This window comes from Protopterus annectens, chromosome 6.part0, assembly GCF_019279795.1.
Source record: "Protopterus annectens isolate FY-2018-M chromosome 6.part0, PAN1.0, whole genome shotgun sequence".
Classification (NCBI taxonomy): Eukaryota; Metazoa; Chordata; order Ceratodontiformes; family Protopteridae; genus Protopterus; species Protopterus annectens.
Genome location: NC_056737.1, coordinates 1,099,323,023 through 1,099,345,935, shown reverse-complemented (window position 1 = coordinate 1,099,345,935; position 22,913 = coordinate 1,099,323,023). Strand labels below are relative to the sequence as shown.

The following is a 22,913-nucleotide window of genomic DNA, read 5'->3' as shown; positions in this document are numbered from 1 at the left end:
CTTAGAAACACTACTTCGTTGTTAAAACATTACACATTACTGTATATCTCTGCGATACTTACCGGAGTTCCATAGGTAGCCTCAGTCATGTTCCCTTCTGTTAAAACGTTACACATTACTGTATATCTCTGCGATACTTACCGGAGTTCCATAGGTAGCCTCAGTCATGTTCCCTTCTGTTAAAACGTTACACATTACTGTACATCTCTGCGATTCTTACCGGAGTTCCATAGGTAACCTCAGTCATGTTCCCTTCTGTTAAAACATTACACATCACTGTATATCTCTGCGATACTTACCGGAGTTCCATAGGTAGCCTCAGTCATGTTCCCTTCTGTTAAAACGTTACACATTACTGTATATCTCTGCGATACTTACCGGAGTTCCATAGGTAGCCTCAGTCATGTTCCCTTCTGTTAAAACGTTACACATTACTGTATATCTCTGCGATACTTACCGGAGTTCCATAGGTAACCTCAGTCATGTTCCCTTCTGTTAAAACATTACACATTACTGTATATCTCTGCGATACTTACCGGAGTTCCATAGGTAACCTCAGTCATGTTCCCTTCTGTTAAAACGTTACACATTACTGTATATCTCTGCGATACTTACCGGAGTTCCATAGGTAACCTCAGTCATGTTCCCTTCTGTTAAAACATTACACATTACTGTATATCTCTGCGATACTTACCGAGTTCCATAGGTAACCTCAGTCATGTTCCCTTCTGTTAAAACGTTACACATTACTGTATATCTCTGCGATACTTACCGGAGTTCCATAGGTAACCTCAGTCATGTTCCCTTCTGTTAAAACGTTACACATTACTGTATATCTCTGCGATACTTACCGAGTTCCATAGGTAACCTCAGTCATGTTCCTTCTGTTAAAACATTACACATCACTGTATATCTCTGATACTTACCGGAGTTCCATAGGTAGCCTCAGTCATGTTCCCTTCTGTTAAAACATTACACATTACTGTATATCTCTGCGATACTTACCGGAGTTCCGTAGGTAACCTCAGTCATGTTCCTTCTGTTAAAACATTACACATTACTGTATATCTCATGCGATACTTACCGAGTTCCATAGGTAACCTCAGTCATGTTCCCTTCTGTTAAAACATTACACATTACTGTATATCTCGATACTTACCGGAGTTCCATAGGTAGCCTCAGTCATGTTCCCTTCTGTTAAAACGTTACACATTACTGTATATCTCTGCGATAATTACCGGAGTTCCATAGGTAACCTCAGTCATGTTCCCTTCTGTTAAAACGTTACACATTACTGTATATCTCTGCGATACCTACCGGAGTTCCATAGGTAACCTCAGTCATGTTCCCTTCTGTTAAAACATTACACATTACTGTATATCTCTGCGATACTTACCGGAGTTCCATAGGTAACCTCAGTCATGTTCCCTTCTGTTAAAACATTACACATTACTGTATATCTCTGCGATACTTACCGGAGTTCCGTAGGTAACCTCAGTCATGTTCCCTTCTGTTAAAACGTTACACATTACTGTATATCTCTGCGGTACTTACCAGAGTTCCATAGGTAGCCTCAGTCATGTTCCCTTCTGTTAAAACGTTACACATCACTGTATATCTCTGTGATACTTACCGGAGTTCCATAGGTAACCTCAGTCATGTTCCCTTCTGTTAAAACATTACACATCACTGTATATCTCTGCGGTACTTACCGGAGTTCCATAGGTAACCTCAGTCATGTTCCCTTCTGTTAAAACGTTACACATTACTGTATATCTCTGCGATACTTACCGGAGTTCCATAGGTAACCTCAGTCATGTTCCCTTCTGTTAAAACATTACACATCACTGTATATCTCTGCGGTACTTATCGGAGTTCCATAGGTAACCTCAGTCATGTTCCCTTCTGTTAAAACGTTACACATTACTGTATATCTCATGGTACTTACCGAGTTCCATAGGTAACCTCAGTCATGTTCCCTTCTGTTAAAACGTTACACATTACTGTATATCTCTGCGATACTTACCGGAGTTCCAGAGGTAACCTCAGTCATGTTCCTTCTGTTAAAACATTACACATTACTGTATATCTCTGCGATACTTACCGAGTTCCATAGGTAACCTCAGTCATGTTCCCTTCTGTTAAAACATTACACATTACTGTATATCTCTGCGGTACTTACCGGAGTTCCATAGGTAACCTCAGTCATGTTCCCTTCTGTTAAAACATTACACATTACTGTATATCTCGCGATACTTACGAGTTCCGTAGGTAACCTCAGTCATGTTCCCTTCTGTTAAAACGTTACACATTACTGTATATCTCTGCGATACTTACCGGAGTTCCATAGGTAACCTCAGTCATGTTCCCTTCTGTTAAAACGTTACACATTACTGTATATCTCTGCGATACTTACCGGAGTTCAGAGGTAACCTCAGTCATGTTCCCTTCTGTTAAAACGTTACACAGTACTGTATATCTCTGCGATACTTACCGGAGTTCCATACGTAGCCTCAGTCATGTTCCCTTCTGTTAAAACGTTACACATTACTATATATCTCTGCGATACTTACCGGAGTTCCATAGGTAACCTCAGTCATGTTCCCTTCTGTTAAAACGTTACACATTACTGTATATCTCTGCGATACTTACCGGAGTTCCACAGGTAGCCTCAGTCATGTTCCCTTCTGTTAAAACATTACACATTACTGTATATCTCTGCGATACTTACCGGAGTTCCATAGGTAACCTCAGTCATGTTCCCTTCTGTTAAAACGTTACACATTACTGTATATCTCTGCGATACTTACCGGAGTTCCATAGGTAACCTCAGTCATGTTCCCTTCTGTTAAAACGTTACACATTACTGTATATCTCTGCGATACTTACCGGAGTTCCATAGGTAGCCTCAGTCATGTTCCCTTCTGTTAAAACATTACACATTACTGTATATCTCTGCGGTACTTACCGGAGTTCCATAGGTAACTACAGTCATGTTCCCTTCTGTTAAAATGTTACACATTACTGTATATCTCTGCGATACTTACCGGAGTTCCGTAGGTAACCTCAGTCATGTTCCCTTCTGTTAAAACGTTACACATTACTGTATATCTCTGCGATACTTACCGGAGTTCCATAGGTAACCTCAGTCATGTTCCCTTCTGTTAAAACGTTACACATTACTGTATATCTCTGCGATACTTACCGGAGTTCCGTAGGTAACCTCAGTCATGTTCCCTTCTGTTAAAACGTTACACATTACTGTATATCTCTGCGATACTTACCGGAGTTCCGTAGGTAACCTCAGTCATGTTCCCTTCTGTTAAAACATTACACATCACTGTATATCTCTGCGATACTTACCGGAGTTCCATAGGTAGCCTCAGTCATGTTCCCTTCTGTTAAAACGTTACACATTACTGTATATCTCTGCGATACTTACCGGAGTTCCATAGGTAGCCTCAGTCATGTTCCCTTCTGTTAAAACATTACACATTACTGTATATCTCTGCGGTACTTACCGGAGTTCCATAGGTAACCTCAGTCATGTTCCCTTCTGTTAAAACATTACACATTACTGTATATCTCTGCGATACTTACCGGAGTTCCATAGGTAACCTCAGTCATGTTCCCTTCTGTTAAAACGTTACACATTACTGTATATCTCTGCAATACTTACCGGAGTTCCATAGGTAACCTAGTCATGTTCCCTTCTGTTAAAACGTTACACATTACTGTATATCTCTGCGATACTTACCGGAGTTCCGTAGGTAACCTCAGTCATGTTCCCTTCTGTTAAAACATTACACATTACTGTATATCTCTGCGATACTTACCGGAGTTCCGTAGGTAACCTCAGTCATGTTCCCTTCTGTTAAAACGTTACACATTACTGTATATCTCTGCGATACTTACCGGAGTTCCGTAGGTAACCTCAGTCATGTTCCCTTCTTTTAAAACGTTACACATTACTGTATATCTCTGCGATACTTACCGGAGTTCCATAGGTAGCCTCAGTCATGTTCCCTTCTGTTAAAACATTACACATTACTGTATATCTCTGCGATACTTACCGGAGTTCCATAGGTAGCCTCAGTCATGTTCCCTTCTGTTAAAACATTACACATTACTGTATATCTCTGCGATACTTACCGGAGTTCCATAGGTAACCTCAGTCATGTTCCCTTCTGTTAAAACATTACACATCACTGTATATCTCTGCGGTACTTACCGGAGTTCCATAGGTAACCTCGGTCATGTTCCCTTCTGTTAAAACGTTACACATTACTGTATATCTCTGCGGTACTTACCGGAGTTCCATAGGTAGCCTCAGTCATGTTCCCTTCTGTTAAAACATTACACATTACTGTATATCTCTGCGATACTTACCAGAGTTGCATAGGTAACCTCAGTCATGTTCCCTTCTGTTAAAATGTTACACATTACTGTATATCTCTGCGATACTTACCGGAGTTCCATAGGTAACCTCAGTCATGTTCCCTTCTGTTAAAACATTACACATTACTGTATATCTCTGCGGTACTTACCGGAGTTCCATAGGTAACCTCGGTCATGTTCCCTTCTGTTAAAACGTTACACATTACTGTATATCTCTGCGATACTTACCGGAGTTCCATAGGTAACCTCAGTCATGTTCCCTTCTGTTAAAACGTTACACATTACTGTATATCTCTGCGATACTTACCGGAGTTCCATAGGTAACCTCAGTCATGTTCCCTTCTGTTAAAACGTTACACATCACTGTATATCTCTGCGGTACTTACCGGAGTTCCATAGGTAATCTCAGTCATGTTCCCTTCTGTTAAAACGTTACACATTACTGTATATCTCTGCGGTACTTACCGGAGTTCCATAGGTAGCCTCAGTCATGTTCCCTTCTGTTAAAACATTACACATTACTGTATATCTCTGCGATACTTACCGGAGTTCCATAGGTAACCTCAGTCATGTTCCCTTCTGTTAAAACGTTACACATTACTGTATATCTCTGCGATACTTACCGGAGTTCCGTAGGTAACCTCAGTCATGTTCCCTTCTGTTAAAACGTTACACATTACTGTATATCTCTGCGATACTTACCGGAGTTCCATAGGTAACCTCAGTCATGTTCCCTTCTGTTAAAACATTACACATCACTGTATATCTCTGCGGTACTTACCGGAGTTCTATAGGTAACCTCAGTCATGTTCCCTTCTGTTAAAACGTTACACATTACTGTATATCTCTGCGATACTTACCGGAGTTCCATAGGTAACCTCAGTCATGTTCCCTTCTGTTAAAACGTTACACATTACTGTATATCTCTGCGATACTTACCGGAGTTCCGTAGGTAACCTCAGTCATGTTCCCTTCTGTTAAAACGTTACACATTACTGTATATCTCTGCGGTACTTACCGGAGTTCCATAGGTAACCTCGGTCATGTTCCCTTCTGTTAAAACGTTACACATTACTGTATATCTCTGCGATACTTACCGGAGTTCCATAGGTAACCTCAGTCATGTTCCCTTTTGTTAAAATGTTACACATTACTGTATATCTCTGCGATACTTACCGGAGTTCCATAGGTAACCTCAGTCATGTTCCCTTCTGTTAAAACGTTACACATCACTGTATATCTCTGCGGTACTTACCGGAGTTCCATAGGTAACCTCAGTCATGTTCCCTTCTGTTAAAACGTTACACATTACTGTATATCTCTGCGGTACTTACCGGAGTTCCATAGGTAGCCTCAGTCATGTTCCCTTCTGTTAAAACATTACACATTACTGTATATCTCTGCGATACTTACCGGAGTTCCATAGGTAACCTCAGTCACGTTCCCTTCTGTTAAAACGTTACACATTACTGTATATCTCTGCGATACTTACCGGAGTTCCGTAGGTAACCTCAGTCATGTTCCCTTCTGTTAAAACGTTACACATTACTGTATATCTCTGCGATACTTACCGGAGTTCCATAGGTAACCTCAGTCATGTTCCCTTCTGTTAAAACATTACACATCACTGTATATCTCTGCGGTACTTACCGGAGTTCCATAGGTAACCTCAGTCATGTTCCCTTCTGTTAAAACGTTACACATTACTGTATATCTCTGCGATACTTACCGGAGTTCCATAGGTAACCTCAGTCATGTTCCCTTCTGTTAAAACATTACACATCACTGTATATCTCATGGGTACTTACCGGAGTTCCATAGGTAACCTCAGTCATGTTCCCTTCTGTTAAAACGTTACACATTACTGTATATCTCTGTGATACTTACCGGAGTTCCATAGGTAACCTCAGTCATGTTCTATTCTGTTAAAACGTTACACATTACTGTATATCTCTGCGATACTTACCGGAGTTCCGTAGGTAACCTCAGTCATGTTCCCTTCTGTTAAAACGTTACACATCACTGTATATCTCTGCGGTACTTACCGGAGTTCCATAGGTAACCTCAGTCATGTTCCCTTCTGTTAAAACGTTACACATTACTGTATATCTCTGCGATACTTACCGGAGTTCCGTAGGTAACCTCAGTCATGTTCCCTTCTGTTAAAACGTTGCACATTACTGTATATCTCTGCGATACTTACCGGAGTTCCATAGGTAGCCTCAGTCATGTTCCCTTCTGTTAAAACGTTACACATTACTGTATATCTCTGCGATACTTACCGGAGTTCCATAGGTAACCTCAGTCATGTTCCCGTCTTACTTGCTGTACTACAATATAACATTTCTTAGTGTAGTGCGATCTTGGAGTTGATATATTTAAGTAGCAGGGGGTGGGGGCACAGCCCTTCACATGGGGGTGCAGGGGGGGCTTGCGACCTGCTTATAGTTGAAGAAGTGTAATATAGTTTGTTTTTATTTCCTTCAAAAACTCAAACTCCTTCAAAAACTCAAACCTTGCACCCCTTCTGCCGACCACCTACCAGAAGAATACCTTCAGATAGCTTCCAAAGTCATAGCATATCCCATATCCATCCTTATAAACCAAACAATCATAGAAGGTAACATCCCAACCATATGGAAAGTCTCCCATATAATCCCCTTACATAAAGGAGGCAAATCCACTGATATCTCCAACTTCCGACCAATTGCATTACTCTCTCCACTAGCCAAAATAATGGAAAAAAGTATTCACCATCAACTACTCCCAACATCTGCTCCACAATAACTTACTTGCCAACTGTCAGCACGGCTTTAGGCCCTTTCATAGTACAACTACCGCCCTTCTATCTTTTACTGACTGCATTAACAAGAATCGAAATAATAACTCTCTATCTTCTGCACTATTCATTGACCCATCAAAAGCCTTTGATATGGTTAACCATGACTTACTAATCAATGTCCTAAAAGCCCAATCTCTTGACCCACAAGCAATACTCTGGTTTACATCCTATCTAAAAAATAGACAACAAGCAGTGCTCTGGGACAATAATCTCTCCACACCCCTCCCTGTAAACATTGGAGTCCCTCAAGGCTCTATTCTTGGCCCTCTTCTATTTTCCATCTTTATTAATGATCTAAATACTGCTGTTCCTCAAGCCACATGCATACAATACGCTGATGATTCTACCTTAATCTGTACTGCTAAGTCATCTATCTCTCTTCAGACCCTTACTCAAGCAGTTTTTAACACCGTTGAAAATTGGTTCACCCATCACTACCTCCTCCTTAACCCTAAAAAAACAAAATTATTACTTTTTGCCCCCACTCAAAAGTCACCAGAGTTCCACTTCACAATTATCTCTAACAATGGAACTACTATTTCCCCTGACACTACTACACGTCTACTGGGTATAACCTTAGATAATAACCTCAGCTTCGATGAACATATCAACAGTACTATACAGACTGTCAATAAAAAACTACGCTCTCTGTATAGAATCAAACCCTTCCTCACACCACTAGCTAAAACCTCCATTGCCCAAACTCACCTAACTTCTACTCTATTCTATGCTTCCACCATATACATCAAGCTATCAAAACACAATCTAAGCAAGCTTGAAACTAGCTATAATAACATAGCTAGATTTGTCACTGCCACCCCTTTCAGAACCCACCACTGTCACAACCTTAAACAACTTGGATGGTCAGAACTACAAAACCATCTACTGTATAAGCAACTGCTTATCTCACATAATATTCTTCATCACCCAAACAATACCCCAATCCTCTTCAACCTGATCTCCCCATATAGAAATCTTGCAACACTTCGCTCAGCAAATTTTTTATTTTATTTATTTTTTATTTAACATTTGTTGACCGTGAATGTCCGACTAGGTTCCACAGAGCCTGTTTTCAGTGGAGGCCCGGGGAGAAATGCTCCAGATGCATGTCTTTGGAATGTGGGAGGAAACCGGAGTACCCGTAGGAAACCCACACGAACACAGGGAGAACATGCAAACTCCACACAGAAGGCACCCCAACCGAGAATCGAACCGGAGAACCTCTTGCTGTGAGGCGACAACGTTAACCGCTGCACCACTGTGCCACCCATAATAAGTTATTATAAATAAGCTATTAATCTCCAATATTAAATCAAACAATAAAGCTGGGGACTCACTTTTTACTAACATTGTGGGTAAAATCTGGAACAATCTTCCTAGTACACTCACGTCTCTCTCATCCACACCACTCTTCAAGAAACATCTTAAAGAACATCTGAAATTTCATTGGCTTTGTCCCTGTTCTAAACCAGACTAAACCCTACCTTTTCCCCCTTAATGCTCTTTTTTCTATATCCCTTCCTTCCAACCTCTGTCCCCTCCACAGCTTTAATCAATATAATCTAACCTTATTCTAGCCCTTGTGATTCTTGCCTTCTTCTGCTCTCTCTCTTTCTCTTTCTCAGACCTACTAATCATTATTTTCAGAATACTGAATGTCCTTGTACTCAACTGTATTTTAAACCTTGCACAGCCTGCGAGCTATTATTCACAGAAACAATTTTTGATTCTCTTAAATCTTTTTTAATTTCTTTGTATTTGAATTTAGTCATTATTTAACTATTGTAATCTTTTTTATAATTTACTAATGCTTGGAGCTTATCTCCCTCGGCCTCTACTGAAAATGGACATGTATCCAGCTAGACTAGCCCAGCCACAAATGTAAAATAAATAAATAAAAATAAATAAATATTTGTTTCTGTATGTAAGTTGTGCTGGAATATAGTACATGCTGATTTCCTATGTATTTTCAGTGTTATGGGATTCAATGTTTTGAATTTTCAAGATTTTGGTCTCAATGTATTGAATTTCAGTGTTATGGGCTTTCAATGTTCTGAAGTGAATCCATATATATATATATATATATATATATATATATATATATATATATGTGTGTGTGTGTGTGTGTGTGTGTGTGTGTGTGTGTGTGTATGTATATATATATGTATGTATATGTGTATATATATATATATATATATATATATATATATAAAATATGTATGTATATGTGTGTGTGTGTGTATATATATATATATATATATATGTGTGTGTGTGTGTGTGTGTGTACAGACATGTATAGATTCACTTTTTAGGTATGTTTGCTTCATAAAGACATATATGATAAAAATGGAAACAGTCTTGAATTTATGTTTGTTCCTTAGAATGAATTGGGTTATACTATCATTAGATAATGTTTTTATACTGCTTTTTCAGGATATTGAGTTCATGGAAACCTTTGTCTTTTCAATCGCACTAAGCAAGCTTCAGACTGTGGGATTGGTATTCAGAATCCAGATGCAGACTCCAAGGAAGAGAACAGTTGGCGAGTGTTCCTTATCCCTAAGAGATCTGAGTTCCACGGACTCAGATTACTTGCTGGATATAACATCTCTGACAAAATCGGTAAGTGCTGTTATTAGTTCTGCTCTCTGTGCAGTGCCAATCATAACCTTTGAACACACTTCTAAGCCTCCTGGTCATTCCATCAGGTTAGCAAAGATCCAGCAGTAAAGTGAATATGTAAAAAAAAACCCGGTACATATAAATATAATTAACGCTAGAGTCAGTTTTAAAGAGCTGTTGTGTTCATCCAGGTCGTCTTTGACACCCCTAGCCATGGTTACCTTAATTTTATTTACTTGAAAGTCCAATCTACTGTTCATGTTAGTGCTATCTCAAAAAGTTGTTAAGATCTGTGCATTCATTTGTCTTGGTCATCTCATGTTATGACTACCTCTAACTTAGAATGACAACTCATAGTCCAGAGAAAGAATAGAACAAACGATGTACAGGATAGTGTCTAGAATAACAGTACCCACCTGGAAATTATAAATGAGAAATATGTTGGAATAATTATGACCTAAGGTACTTTATTCACAAGCTCATGTTTTTTTTTCCTATAAACTTCTGAAGTGTAACTTTATTGGTAATTGTTGCATCAAATGTTATTCTTTATTCTTTATGAATTTGTCTAATTTTATATTATTTAAGTTTAGAGAAATGAAGAAAGGAATTGTAGATCTTAGGTTACAGAAGTGCTTCTGTTAAACTTCTCCACCTATTTTTTCATTTAAGTATATTAACACTAAAGTGAGTTGTTTATGAGTTTGTGATCTAAAAATCCGAAGCAAAGGTGCTTATTTCAAAAACAGTATTTGTGTATTTTGACATCTCTGCTCCATCTCGCTCTGATAAATTTCTCTACGCCTTTTGGGTTTCTAATACCGTAACAGGAATGGATCGCATTCCTAAGGCAAAGTATCATTTAAGTTCATTAAATTAGTATTGTTTCAATCTTTGATGTTAGCCAAAAGTGCTCTTAGCAGCACCCGCAGTGTGCCCAGTAATGACTCCTTCTGCAGTTTATACAGTTACATGTATCGGTAGCATATCTAAGTACGATTGTAAATTCTTTTTTATAAGCCTACTATTGGAACTGTCTAGGTATCCTTATTCCACATTGCCCTCATTTCTGCCTGCAAATCCTGGTATTTTCTGACTTTGTGTGTCTCTCTCTGTACATAAGACACTATAGGCACTGGGTGTAGCAATTTCAGTGATCAGTGCTACTTTTGTCTTCTTTTCATGGACTACTATATCTGGTGTTCTCACATCTAGTTTTTGAACTGTTGGTAATGGGCAATCCCATGTGATGTAGACTTCATCATTTTCTATAATGCTTTGGGGCAAATGTTTCCAACGTTTCATATTTACTTCAATATTACAATGTTTGCACAATCCCCACTGCAACAGTCGTGTCACATTATTATGCCTTTCAGTATACAATCCTTCTGCCATTAGTATAGCACAACCAGCAACAAGATATGCAACTGTTTCCAATTCTGTTCTTCAAAACCTACATTTGTCTGTTTCCCCAACATGTTCAATGGACTTTGTAAACCAACGTGTATGTAATCTACTTTCTTGGGCCTCCAGTATTAACTTTTCGTCTTTTGGTTTAAATTCACCTCTTCTTAGACCATTCCTGCATTAGATCCTGATTGACATGAGGTTGTTCCAGGAGTTGTCTGTATTTGCAACTATATTTATGTATTTTCCACATTTCTTGCCTGCTCAATTGATCCTTCACCTTCACCTTATATTCCTTCTTTTGATTTTTGGTACATTCAGTTGCTGCCTGAGTTTTATCTACTGTAGGTTTAATTTCTATTCCCAAATGACACCGATATGCTTCTACTAAACTAAGCAGGGAAGTCATCTTTGACTTGGTCTCCTCGTGTTTTAAAACTTTCACGATGTTTGGATCTTGTGAGGCCAGCAGATATGTAAGCAGTGCTATGATTGCAGATCTATCCATGTAATTATCCATGTATTTTAAGGAGGCCCATACCTCCTGCAGAATGGGGAATATATAAACTTGATATACACTGATTTTTATAAATAATTTGATAACCACAAAGCACCTTTCTTGTTTTCCTGTCCAACTGACCCAGTACCTTTTGGAGCCAGTCAGTCACCCTAAAACTGTAAGTTAGATCAGGAAGAGCAAATTGGTTTATAGCTTGGACTTTGTTCGTAGATGTCAGGACTGTTTTCAGTATTAGTTTTTGTCTTCTAAAATATCGCATTTGTTCATGTTTTATTGTTGATATTTCATGGATTACCAAATATTTATTCACTACCTCCTGCTCGTTTTTTATATCACATTCCTATCACAGACTGATGTTTTCTTGGTGCTGGAGCTTTCCTGCTTTAAAGGTTGCTTTTGCACTTTTATAAAGATCAAACAGCATTCTTATTTCCTCTGAGAGAGTTTTTACCACTTTCAGTTGTGCTTTTAGTTCCATGTCTGATGAGCTGAACAGTTTTAAATCATCCACAAAAAGAAAATGAGAGGTCTTTACACTGTTGTTTTTTGGGAACCAAATTATAGCCATGACCTAATCTGTTAAGTAGACAGCTTAATGGGTTAACAACAAGACAAAAGAGCAGCGGTGACAGAGATTCACCCTGAAATATACCCCCCTTGAATTTTTCTCCCTGGGATAATAATTTGTCCTTTATCATGACTTAGCTGCAAAGTGGTTTGCCACTGTTTCATGGTCAATGTAATGTAATAAATAAATATAGGCTGTATCTTACACATTTGTAAGCTTTCTTTTCTCCATGAATATAGGATGCTGTCAAATGTTTTTTGTAGTCTGTCCATGCCGTGCTTAGATTCTTCCCCACTTTACAATTCTCTATTATGACTTTATTTAACAACAAATGGGCTTAGATGCTTCCCCATTTTACAATTCTGTATTATGACTTTATTTAACAACCAATGATCTTAGATTCTTCCCCATTTTACAATTCTCTGTTATGACTTTATTTAATAACAAATTATCCTTTGTTCCATATGACTTTCTTTTGTCACCATTTTGTTCTATTGCTATGATCAAGTTTTCTTCTAAATGCCTATAAACTCCGTCGGCATCAGTTCTAGTGTATAATTTATACATCGTCAGAAGGTAAGTTATTGATCCGTAATTTTTAGCATAGCTTGCAAGCTCACTCTTAAGGAGGAGGAGTATCGTTTTTTTCTCTTATTGACCAGGTTGGCATCTGTTCAGGGTGCGCATATAAATAGTTCTTACGTATGGCTAAATCTTCATGTAAAGATGTTAATACTTTTAGCCAGAAGTTAGCTACTATATGTGGGACTTGGGTTTTCCAGTTAGAAGCTTTTCTTAATTTTATTTCAGTCTCTCTGACCGTTAGGTCATCCCATTTCATATCCTGTACATTTGAACTTCTTATTCTTTCTTTTACTTCTTTTATCCATTCAGCATCTTTGTTATGTTCCACAGGATCTTCATAGATGTTTCCCCAAATTGTGTCTACTTCTTTGTTTTTGGATGGTGTTTCTATTCCTTTTGCCTTGTTTTCCAGTTCTCTATAAAACTTTTTGGGTGATCAATAAATTGCTTGTTTTGTACTTTTCCTTTATATTTATCTGTATATCTTCTAAGTTTTTTCTACCTGAGCTGATACCTTTAGTTTATTATTTGTAATAGTACACAATAGATCCTGATCTGTTCTAATACTGCACATTGCTTTTATCATGTCTATCTTTCTGAGTATTTTTGTTCTGTTCCCTCTTCTGTACTCTTCTAACACTGACACTTCTTGTCTTAATTGCCTTATAGTTTTCTCTATTCGACACTTCCATGATGGCATTTGATTTCTCCTCTTCCTTTGCCTTACTGCCTTATGTTTTTGTGGTAAGACTTTGTTATTAATTAGCTACACAGTAATATATCTTATTTACTTCTGTTATGTCACATGAATTTCTACGAACAGTCTTGATTTCTGTGTTCATTTTATCAAACGTCTAACATTTTGTGTCTTATTTTTGACTTTATGTAATCCATTTCTTTCATGGATCTTAATATGTCGCTCCATCTGTATTAAATCAAGTTACTTTTCCTTTAGATTATTGTCTTCTAAACTAAGGGCCCATTCATTGTTCTCTGTTTCCCGTGAGAATTCTACAGAAAGTTCCAGAACATCTTCCTGTGTAATATTCTCTTCAGCTTCATCTTGTGCCATCCGTTGCTCTTTCGTATGGGAACTCATTGGCCTTTCACTACACAACATTGACTGTGTCAGAGTTGCCACTGTTTCTTGCTCCTTCCCTTGCTGTGTAACTCCACCTGAACTTTTGTACTGGTTTTCTTCTGAAGGCTCCAAAGTGTCTTCATGTGGCAAATGAGCAGAGACTTCCTGTTCCCCTGGTTTCTCCTTAATTTGGGGACTCGTTGTTCTATCATGCTGTGATGTTATTAGAGTTAGATTTTCTACACTAAATCCTTCATTTCGCAGATAATCCATAACTTCAGTTTTTGTTTCTTTAACTTCTCCATTGCTAATCCTCTTTTCAACTTTCCCCCCTTTGTTTTCTTATTTTTCGTATTGTAAAATTTTCCATATTTTTATTTTACATTTGTTGACCGGGATAGTCCAACTGGATACATGTCCATTTTCAATGGAGGTCCGGGGAGAAAAGCTCCAAAGTAAAACACAATTCTATCACATATATCTAAATAAGGACAATTTTGCAGGTTCAGCTGGTAATATAAAAACATAGTCATACAAATGCTTTAGTTTAGACAAGGTTTAAGGAATAGAAAATACAACTGTGTTAAGTTGTGAAAAGAATTAGTTCATTACACAGTGAGATGATTAGTCGAGTCTGGCACAGGGACATAGTCAGTGTGCTTTAAAATAAAGTTTAAGACTTTTTTTGAATTGACTTAGAGTAGGCTCTAGAGAGATACCGACAGGGAGCGAGTTCCAGATTTTCCCGACATGGTTGGCAAACAGTGAATTACCAGCTGAATTGTTAGATTTGACAGTTTGCACTAGTAACCTATTAGAGGAGCGAAGTGGTCTTAGGTTACTGCAGGGTTTGATCCTGATCTCCAGGTCCAGATATCCAGTTGCCTTTGCTTGTATTTATCTTTGAATATCTTTGGTGCTGTTTTTTTTATTGATTAGTTTTGCTTTCTGCTTTGCATAAATATTGCACCATATTAAATCTCTTTTTATTTCCCTTGTCCATGTTTCTTCTTCAAATATCTCCTGCTCCTCCTGTTTCTCCTTACTTGGGGGACTCATTGTTCTGTCATGCTGTGACATAACCTGTGTTAGACTTTCTACACTAAATCCTTCACTTTGCAGGCATTCCATAACTTCATCTTCTATTTTTTTTAACTTCTACTGTACTGATCTTCTGTTCTACATTCCCCCTTTGTGATCTTATTTTTGTATTGTGAAATTTTCCATATCTGGGTGTATTTTCCTCTATTTCTGTTCAAATAGCTTTGGGGCTGTTTTTTTTTTTGTTTGTTTGTTTTTTTTTTTTTTTATTAATTAATTTGGCTTTCTTCTTTACATAAATATTGTACCATGTCAGACCTCTCTTTCTTTCCCATGTCCATATTTCTTTTTTATACCTTTCAAAAATCTCTAAATTTTGTTCTTTGTATTTTTACACTTCCTCAGTCACTTCTTTTTCCAAATGGCCCAAGGTTTCTTGGCCTATATAATGTTTTTCATGAATCTGTTGTTTTTATGAACACAAATTTGCATTTGAAGTTTTGGCCAGTTTTTATTATACAAGTATTTTTCTGTCCCCTAATTTCTCTCTTAATCTTTTTTGTATTTCTTCTGTCCAGGAATTCTGGACTTCTTACATAATAATGAGAGTATATAATTTTCTTCTTATCCTCAATAGTCCACTCTATTATCTTTATGGCTCTGCTCTGGCCTGTCAGTTTTTGTGGTTTTTGTGGACTACTACTTCCTTCAGCAACAGGGGGACATCCTCCCCCTTGAGCCTGGTCTAATCCCATTATAGGAAAGTTTCCATGTCTTGAGGATTCTACGCTGTCATTTTTTCCAGTGCAGCTATCATCACTGGGCACTTTTTTATCCTTGCACTTGTGCACCCAGCTGTCTTTTTTATTTTTTCTTTAACCTACTTTGGTCCATTGTATATGCTACATAAAGTACAGTCTATATATCAGTGTTGTTCTGTTGAGATTTTGCAAAAACAGGGTCTACCTTGTGAAGGTAACTTCAAATAACTTTGTAACAAAGCCAAGAAATTAATTAAAAATGGCAAAAAAATATTTTTCACAACAATGATCTAGTCAAAGAAATAACCCAAAGAAATTCTGGAAATCAGTCTCTTCCCTCCTTAATCCTGGAACCACAATAAACCCATCACCATCCCCTGATAAAGACCCACAACAAATAGCCCACATTTTCAACTCCCACTTAATCAACAGCATTTCCTAAACTTGTCAAAGAACCCCCAACAACAGACAAACCCCCCAACAATGAGATAAATACAGCAAACCAAATTCTTCAGAATCCCAGCCTACATCCCTCACTCCACAAAGAAACCACTAACTGTACCCCAGTAACTCCCATATTCTCCCTAAAATCAGTGTCCAGCTCTCTAGTATTTAAATAGTAACTAAACTAAGACCATGTTCCTTATCCGACAATAACCTCCCCTCTGAATACTTGAAACTTGGTGCTGGTGCAATAGCCTACCCCATCAGTATTCTAATTAACCGATCTAGCTCAGAATCCAGAGTTCCTCAAATTGGGAAGAAATCCATCATAATCTCAATGCATAAAGGCCAAAATACCAATAATTTAACTATCGACCCATTTCCATTCTCTTAGCATTATATAAAATTTTGGAAAAGTGTATAAGCAATCGACTACTAAAACACCTTTCTGACTATAATCTCCTTGCCCCTACCCAGTGTGCCTTTCATCCTGAACACAGTACTACTTGACCCTACCCAGCATGCCTTTCATCCTGAACACAGTACTACTTGCCCCTACCCAGCGTGCCTTTCATCCTGAACACAGTACTACTTGCCCCTACCCAGCGTGCCTTTCATCCTGAACACAGTACTACTACTGCCTTACTTTTTTCACTGATACTGTGAATAAAGCTCTGCACTCTGGTCTGTCTTATTAGACCTATCCAAAGCTTTTGGCACAGTGTCACAAACTAAACTACTCCAACAACCAGCAACACTAGGATGCTCCAAACATGCCCTGACCTGGTTCACCAGCTATCTGAATAACAAACAACAGTCTGTCAGATGGCAAAACCAGCAATCTGATTATCTGGCTAATAACACAATAGTCCCCAGGAGTCCATTCTGGGTCCTTTGCTTTTTAATGTATTTATAAATAATCTCCACAAAACGTTCACTCATCCAATATACTGACGATTCTACTATCATATCCTCCTCTTGCAACTTCCCAGACCTAAAAATAACACACAATTTCTTCTCACCCATCAAAAACTGTCTAGATGAAGCACAACAGTTATTAAATCCCCCCAAATCTAAGCTAAGTTATTAAATCCCCCCAAATCTAAGGTATTGCTATTTTCATCTAAACCAGTTCCACAAGATTTTAAAATGTACCCCCAAAACTGGACTGAAATTGAAGTAATGAAGACAGCAAAACCACTAGGTTTTTAGATGACAAACTATCCCCTGAACAACATAGTCTTAATACAAAAAAAAACACATTATAATATTATATATAGACAAACTCTACAGACATAAACTCTACATGGACAAACCCACAGAAATAAAACTGGCAAATGCCCCCTTACTCCATCCCTCCTCTATGGCTCCCCCATCTTTACCAATCTTCACAAATCTCTAATTAACAAACTACAAACGCTGTTATAAAATTGCAAAATTTACCTCAGGTTTACCAAACCACACACCACTGCCAGGCCATGAAGGTAATGACATGGTTTGAATTCCACCAATACCTTCATTACACCCAGCTAACTCTTGCCCTGCATTTCATTCTATCCTACAGTCCTACAACCCCTCCCAGAATCTTTGGTCTACTTATAAACAGCTTCTAAGAGTATCTATACCAATAAGAGAGGTGGACAAAGCTTGTACTCCCACTCCACAGCAAAATTATGGAATGTCCTTCCCACCACTATTACAGAACTTGACTCCATAAAATCCTTCACATTCACCCTAAAAAGGCACTTTCTTAGCAATCAAATCTGTCCTTGAACCCAGAACAATAGATCACCGTAAACAAATTCTAAGAGTTTGCTGAATGGTATTACGCTTTTCAATCTCAAGTAATAATGTATAAATCCTCGGAACTATTTTGACTTTTTTACATCAGATAAAGTATATCAATGGCTGCCTCATCTCTATAATCATTATTAGGCTAAAGCCAAGACTTCCCATGTATTAAAGTGCATAACTAAACTGTCTGTTATGAATGTATCGACTGTCTTTTTCTTCTCCACACAATGAATACCATTAAAACTACTGTATGTGTACTAATAACAAGTACCTAATTGTATACAACTCTCTGCTCTGTGTACTAATAACAACTACCTAATTGTATACAACTCTGTACTCTGTGTACTAATAACAAGTACCTAATTGTATACAACTCTCTACTCTGTGTACTAATAACAACTACCTAATTGTATACAACTCTCTACTCTGTGTACTAATAACAACTACCTAATTGTATACAACTCTCTACTCTGTGTACTAATAACAACTACCTAATTGTATACAACTCTCTACTCTGTGTACTAAAAACAACTACCTAATTGTATACAACTCTCTACTGTGTGTACTAATAACAACTACCTAATTGTATACAACTCTCTGCTCTGTGTACTAATAACAAGTACCTAATTGTATACAACTCTTTGCTCTGTGTACTAATAACAGCTACCTAATTGTATACAACTCTCTGCTCTGTGTACTAATAACAACTACCTAATTGTATACAACTCTACTCTGTGTACTAATAACAACTACGTAATTGTATACAACTCTCTACTCTGTGTACTACTTCTTCTTTCGGCTTTTCCCGGTTAGGGGTCACCACAGCGGATCACCTGTCCACTCATGAATGGCAGTGGAGTTTTTACGGTGTCGAGTTGCCAGCCCGGTGCCCAGCCTTCCTCAGAAGGCACACACACGCACTCATGCCTAGGGCCAATTTAGAGTGTCCAATCCACCTACAGCATGTTTTTGGGATGTGGGAGGAAACCGGAGCACCCGGAGGAAACCCACATGACCACAGGGAGGACATGCAGACTCCGTACAGAAGGCACCCCAGCACTATTCTGTGTACTACTAACTCCTAGGAATTGTTTACATTTTTTTGTACATTATTTATTACTGTAAACATTATTTTGTTGTAAAAATCTTTATCTGTAATTGGAGCTTTTTTCCCTGGGCCTCCACTGAAAATAGGTTTCTGACCCAGTGGACTTTCCTGGTCAACAAATGTCAATAAATAAATAAATACTCACCAAGACTTGAGGATGAATTCAGTTCCAGCAATACTACTCTGCTTTGCTTGCTGACTTCATCATCTCTCCATTCGGACCTCACACTGGAATGATGCGGACCTCACACTGGAATGATGTGGACCTCACACTGGAATGATGTGGACCTCACACTGGAATGATGTGGACCTCACACTGGAATGATGTGGACCTCACTCTGGAATGATGCGGACCTCACACTGGAATGATGCGGACCTCACTCTGGAATGATGCGGACCTCACTCTGGAATGATGTGGACCTCACTCTATGATGTCTGGCACATGCTTATTTGGTTAACAATGTTTTACTGCCCTGCCTAGACAAACAATAAGGCAAAAGATATGACAGTCATTGTAGTCATGTAACAAAGTTGCTGATATACAGATTTCCTGTTATAACACATGCCACTTGTATGTACATATATTACTTCTCACTTCTCTGTTTAACATTTTGTTAATGCCAAGGAAGCATGCCGTTACAGTAAATGAAATAATTCAAATAAACACTGAGTGGATCTCTTGGCATAGTCTGTACACATATAACTAGAAAGGAAACATAAAGCAGTATGAATGAACTTTGAAGATAAAAAAATTTGTAAAATGCAGGAATCTTGTTTTATATCCCTTTTGCAAGTGCTTGCACACCAAGACGTGAAGTTAAAACAAATGTTTTGCTTTCTCTGGTTTGCTGTAGCATTAGACCTAAAATTATGTTAAGAAAGGCATATTTCAAAATCCAATACTTCAAAGACACTTCCACTATGTTTAGTCAACTGAAAACTCTTTTGAATCATTAGCCAGATAAAAGAAACTTGTCAAAGCTTCAGCTAGATGAAATGAAGGATTAAAGGCATTTTTGTGATGGGACAAGCTCCCCTGTGCCCCCCCCCCCACCTTTGCACCTACTATACTAACTCCACAATCGCACAACAGAAAAAAAATACCAGCCCAAAATCATGAAATCACTATGAGTGTACAAGTAACAACTGCACCGTCCTTAATTTCCTATCAATAAATGCATACCTGGTAACATTAAGGAAGTTAGGTCAGAAGCTTCTAGAAAGAGAAGCAGATGTGTCCTGTATCTCACAAAGAACAGCACAGCTAAAATGCTGTCAGGAAGGTGTACCCTATGAGAGTAAAAAGAAACAAAGACATGAGTTACTAACTGTAAATTTAATGTTTACGTCTGCAATAATATTTGTGATCCAGGTTCAGTCCTGTATTGGAATTCATAGTGATCCAGCTACATGGTTCTAAGTTTAGTGTGGGTGCAGTTTATTTCACTTCTGTGGCATTTTGTTCAAAGTTTGGTCTGAGTGGTACAGCTTTTCTTTTACGGTGAAGCACCTGAACTTTGTGGCTCACCGCTGTCCAAGTAGGAGCTGCTGGGATTCAGAATGCAGACTTGCAAATTCTGAGCACAGGCTGAACTTTAACCCTTGTGCTTTACTGTTTTGTTGATTTTTACGTACTATTTAAATAAGACTAACATCAGCCCTATTCTTTGGAATAACCACGAGGTGCAGTGAAGAGCGGGGTGAGAGGAGATATCAAGGCTCTTATGTCATCTTTATACTCACCCGAGTCCTCTTTTGTAGAAATGCACTCTTTCAACTGCATATTCCTTACCCTTCTCTACTCGTACTATCCTACACCTTCACCAGTAAAATCTGTTACCATATTTCACAACCTCTAGAATATTAATAATCGTTATGATAATATTCTGTTATGTAAATAATGCTGCCTGTTCCTATTATCAGGCTTTCCGTATAATGTATGTTTGAACACTCTGATTTCATTATGTCTGTTGAGGTTTTATTCTGACAAACTAATGTGTTGTTTTCATATTTGTGCTTCAGTGTTATGACTTTAATGTCCGTGTAGTTTTTTATTCTGTATATCTGGAGATTTTTTCCTTGGGCCTCCTCTGAAAATGGGTACCTCATGATCCAGTCAGACTTTCCAGGTAACCAAATGTGAAGTAAATAAGTAATATCTTCAGCTGAGACTGGAACGTAGTGTTTCAACAGTAGTGGAAAGAAAGTGACAGCATCTTATGTGCATGTAAGAAAATAATCTGCTTTACCAAATCATAACTGTAAGAAGCTAAGGGTTGTATCAGTAAGTCTAGCATCATCATCAGCCCCCTTTTTCTACATGGGGTCGGGGTATCGTGTTAAGTGTCGCCAACTCTTCAGATTTAGTGCCACACTCCTGCCGTCTTCACCACTCATGCCTGAGTGTCGCAGATCTTCCTTCACACAATCTCTCCACCTGTTTGCTGGATGGGCTCATATCCTACTTACCTTCCTCCTGTCTGTCCCAAATCCTCCTCACCAGATTGTCTTCTGCTCTTCTACATATGTGCCCAAACCACTGTAATCTGTTCTCTTTGATCTTTGCTGCAGTCTGAGCTACTTTGGCTTCTGCCCTTATATCCTCATGTGTTCATCTGACTCGCATTGTGCATCCTACCACATTTCTCAGGCACTTCATTTCCATCACCTCTAGCTTCAACTGTTCTGCCTTTACTGCCCAGGTTTCTGTACCATAGAGTAGTACTGGTCACACCACGGTCTTGTACACCTTACTTTCAGCTTCTTTGGCATCCTTCTGTCATAGACTACATCTAACACTCTATGCCAATTGGCTGCAGCCCTTCTGATTCTAGCTTTGGCCTCTTCATTCAGACTACCCCTGTCCTCAACCACCCCTCCCAGATACTTGAAGCTGTTTACCTGTTCCACTAGCTTCCCTTCTATCTCTTTTCTCAACTTCTTCTGATTTCCCCAATTTGCTGCCATTACCAGTGTCTTAAGTGCTAAGTTTCATCCCATGTGCCTTCAGATTTGCATTCCATTCTCATATCCTTTGCTGACGTTCTAGGTCAGAGTCTGCTTCTACTGGCACATCGCCAGCATAGAGCAGCTTTGTTGATCTGTCCCCTCTAACCTGTTTGCTAATGTAGTCCATCACCAGTATGAACAGCAGTGGGCTCAGAGCTGAACCCTGGTGTACACCCACTCCCACTGGGAACCCTCTGTGAGGCCGAACACTGTTTGTACTTGAGTCACTGGGTCCTTGTACATAGCCTGCACTAATTCTACCAATGTTTCTGGGACTTCAAACCACTGCAGTACTGCCCAGATCAGCTTTCCTGGGACCTTGTTACATGCTTTCTCCAATTCTAGGAATGCCCAGTGGGACTCATCTCTAGCTTCTTCTCAAGTATCTCTCTCAATGCAAACATCGGGTCAATAGTGCTGCATCCTGATCTGAATCCAAACTGCTCATCTCCCATCTTACTTTCTACTACTCTATGTATCCATTTATCAATCACCCTCTCCAGAACTTTCATGCACTGTGGTAGGAGTTTGATGCCTCTGTACTGCGCACAGTTGTGGATGTCCCCTTTGTTCTTGTACACTGCCATGAGTATGCTTATTCTCCAGTCATCTGGGGTACGTCTTTCTCTCCACACTGCTATTAGTACCCTCAGGAGTCATTTCTCCCCTATCTCACCCAGCATCGTTAACATATCTGCTGTGACCTCATCTGACCCTGCTACTTTCCCTGACT

General features: G+C 38.7%; 1 protein-coding gene across 1 annotated transcript in view; it reads left to right on the top strand.

Moving 5' to 3' along the window:
• The window catches only part of TC2N (tandem C2 domains, nuclear), a 591,081-nt gene that overhangs the window by 393,638 nt on the left and 174,530 nt on the right, over positions 1-22,913 (top strand). The window contains exon 8 of the mRNA XM_044073626.1: positions 9,674-9,862. Coding sequence (XP_043929561.1) covers positions 9,674-9,862 — 189 coding nt within the window. The remainder of the gene's footprint in view (positions 1-9,673; positions 9,863-22,913) is intronic.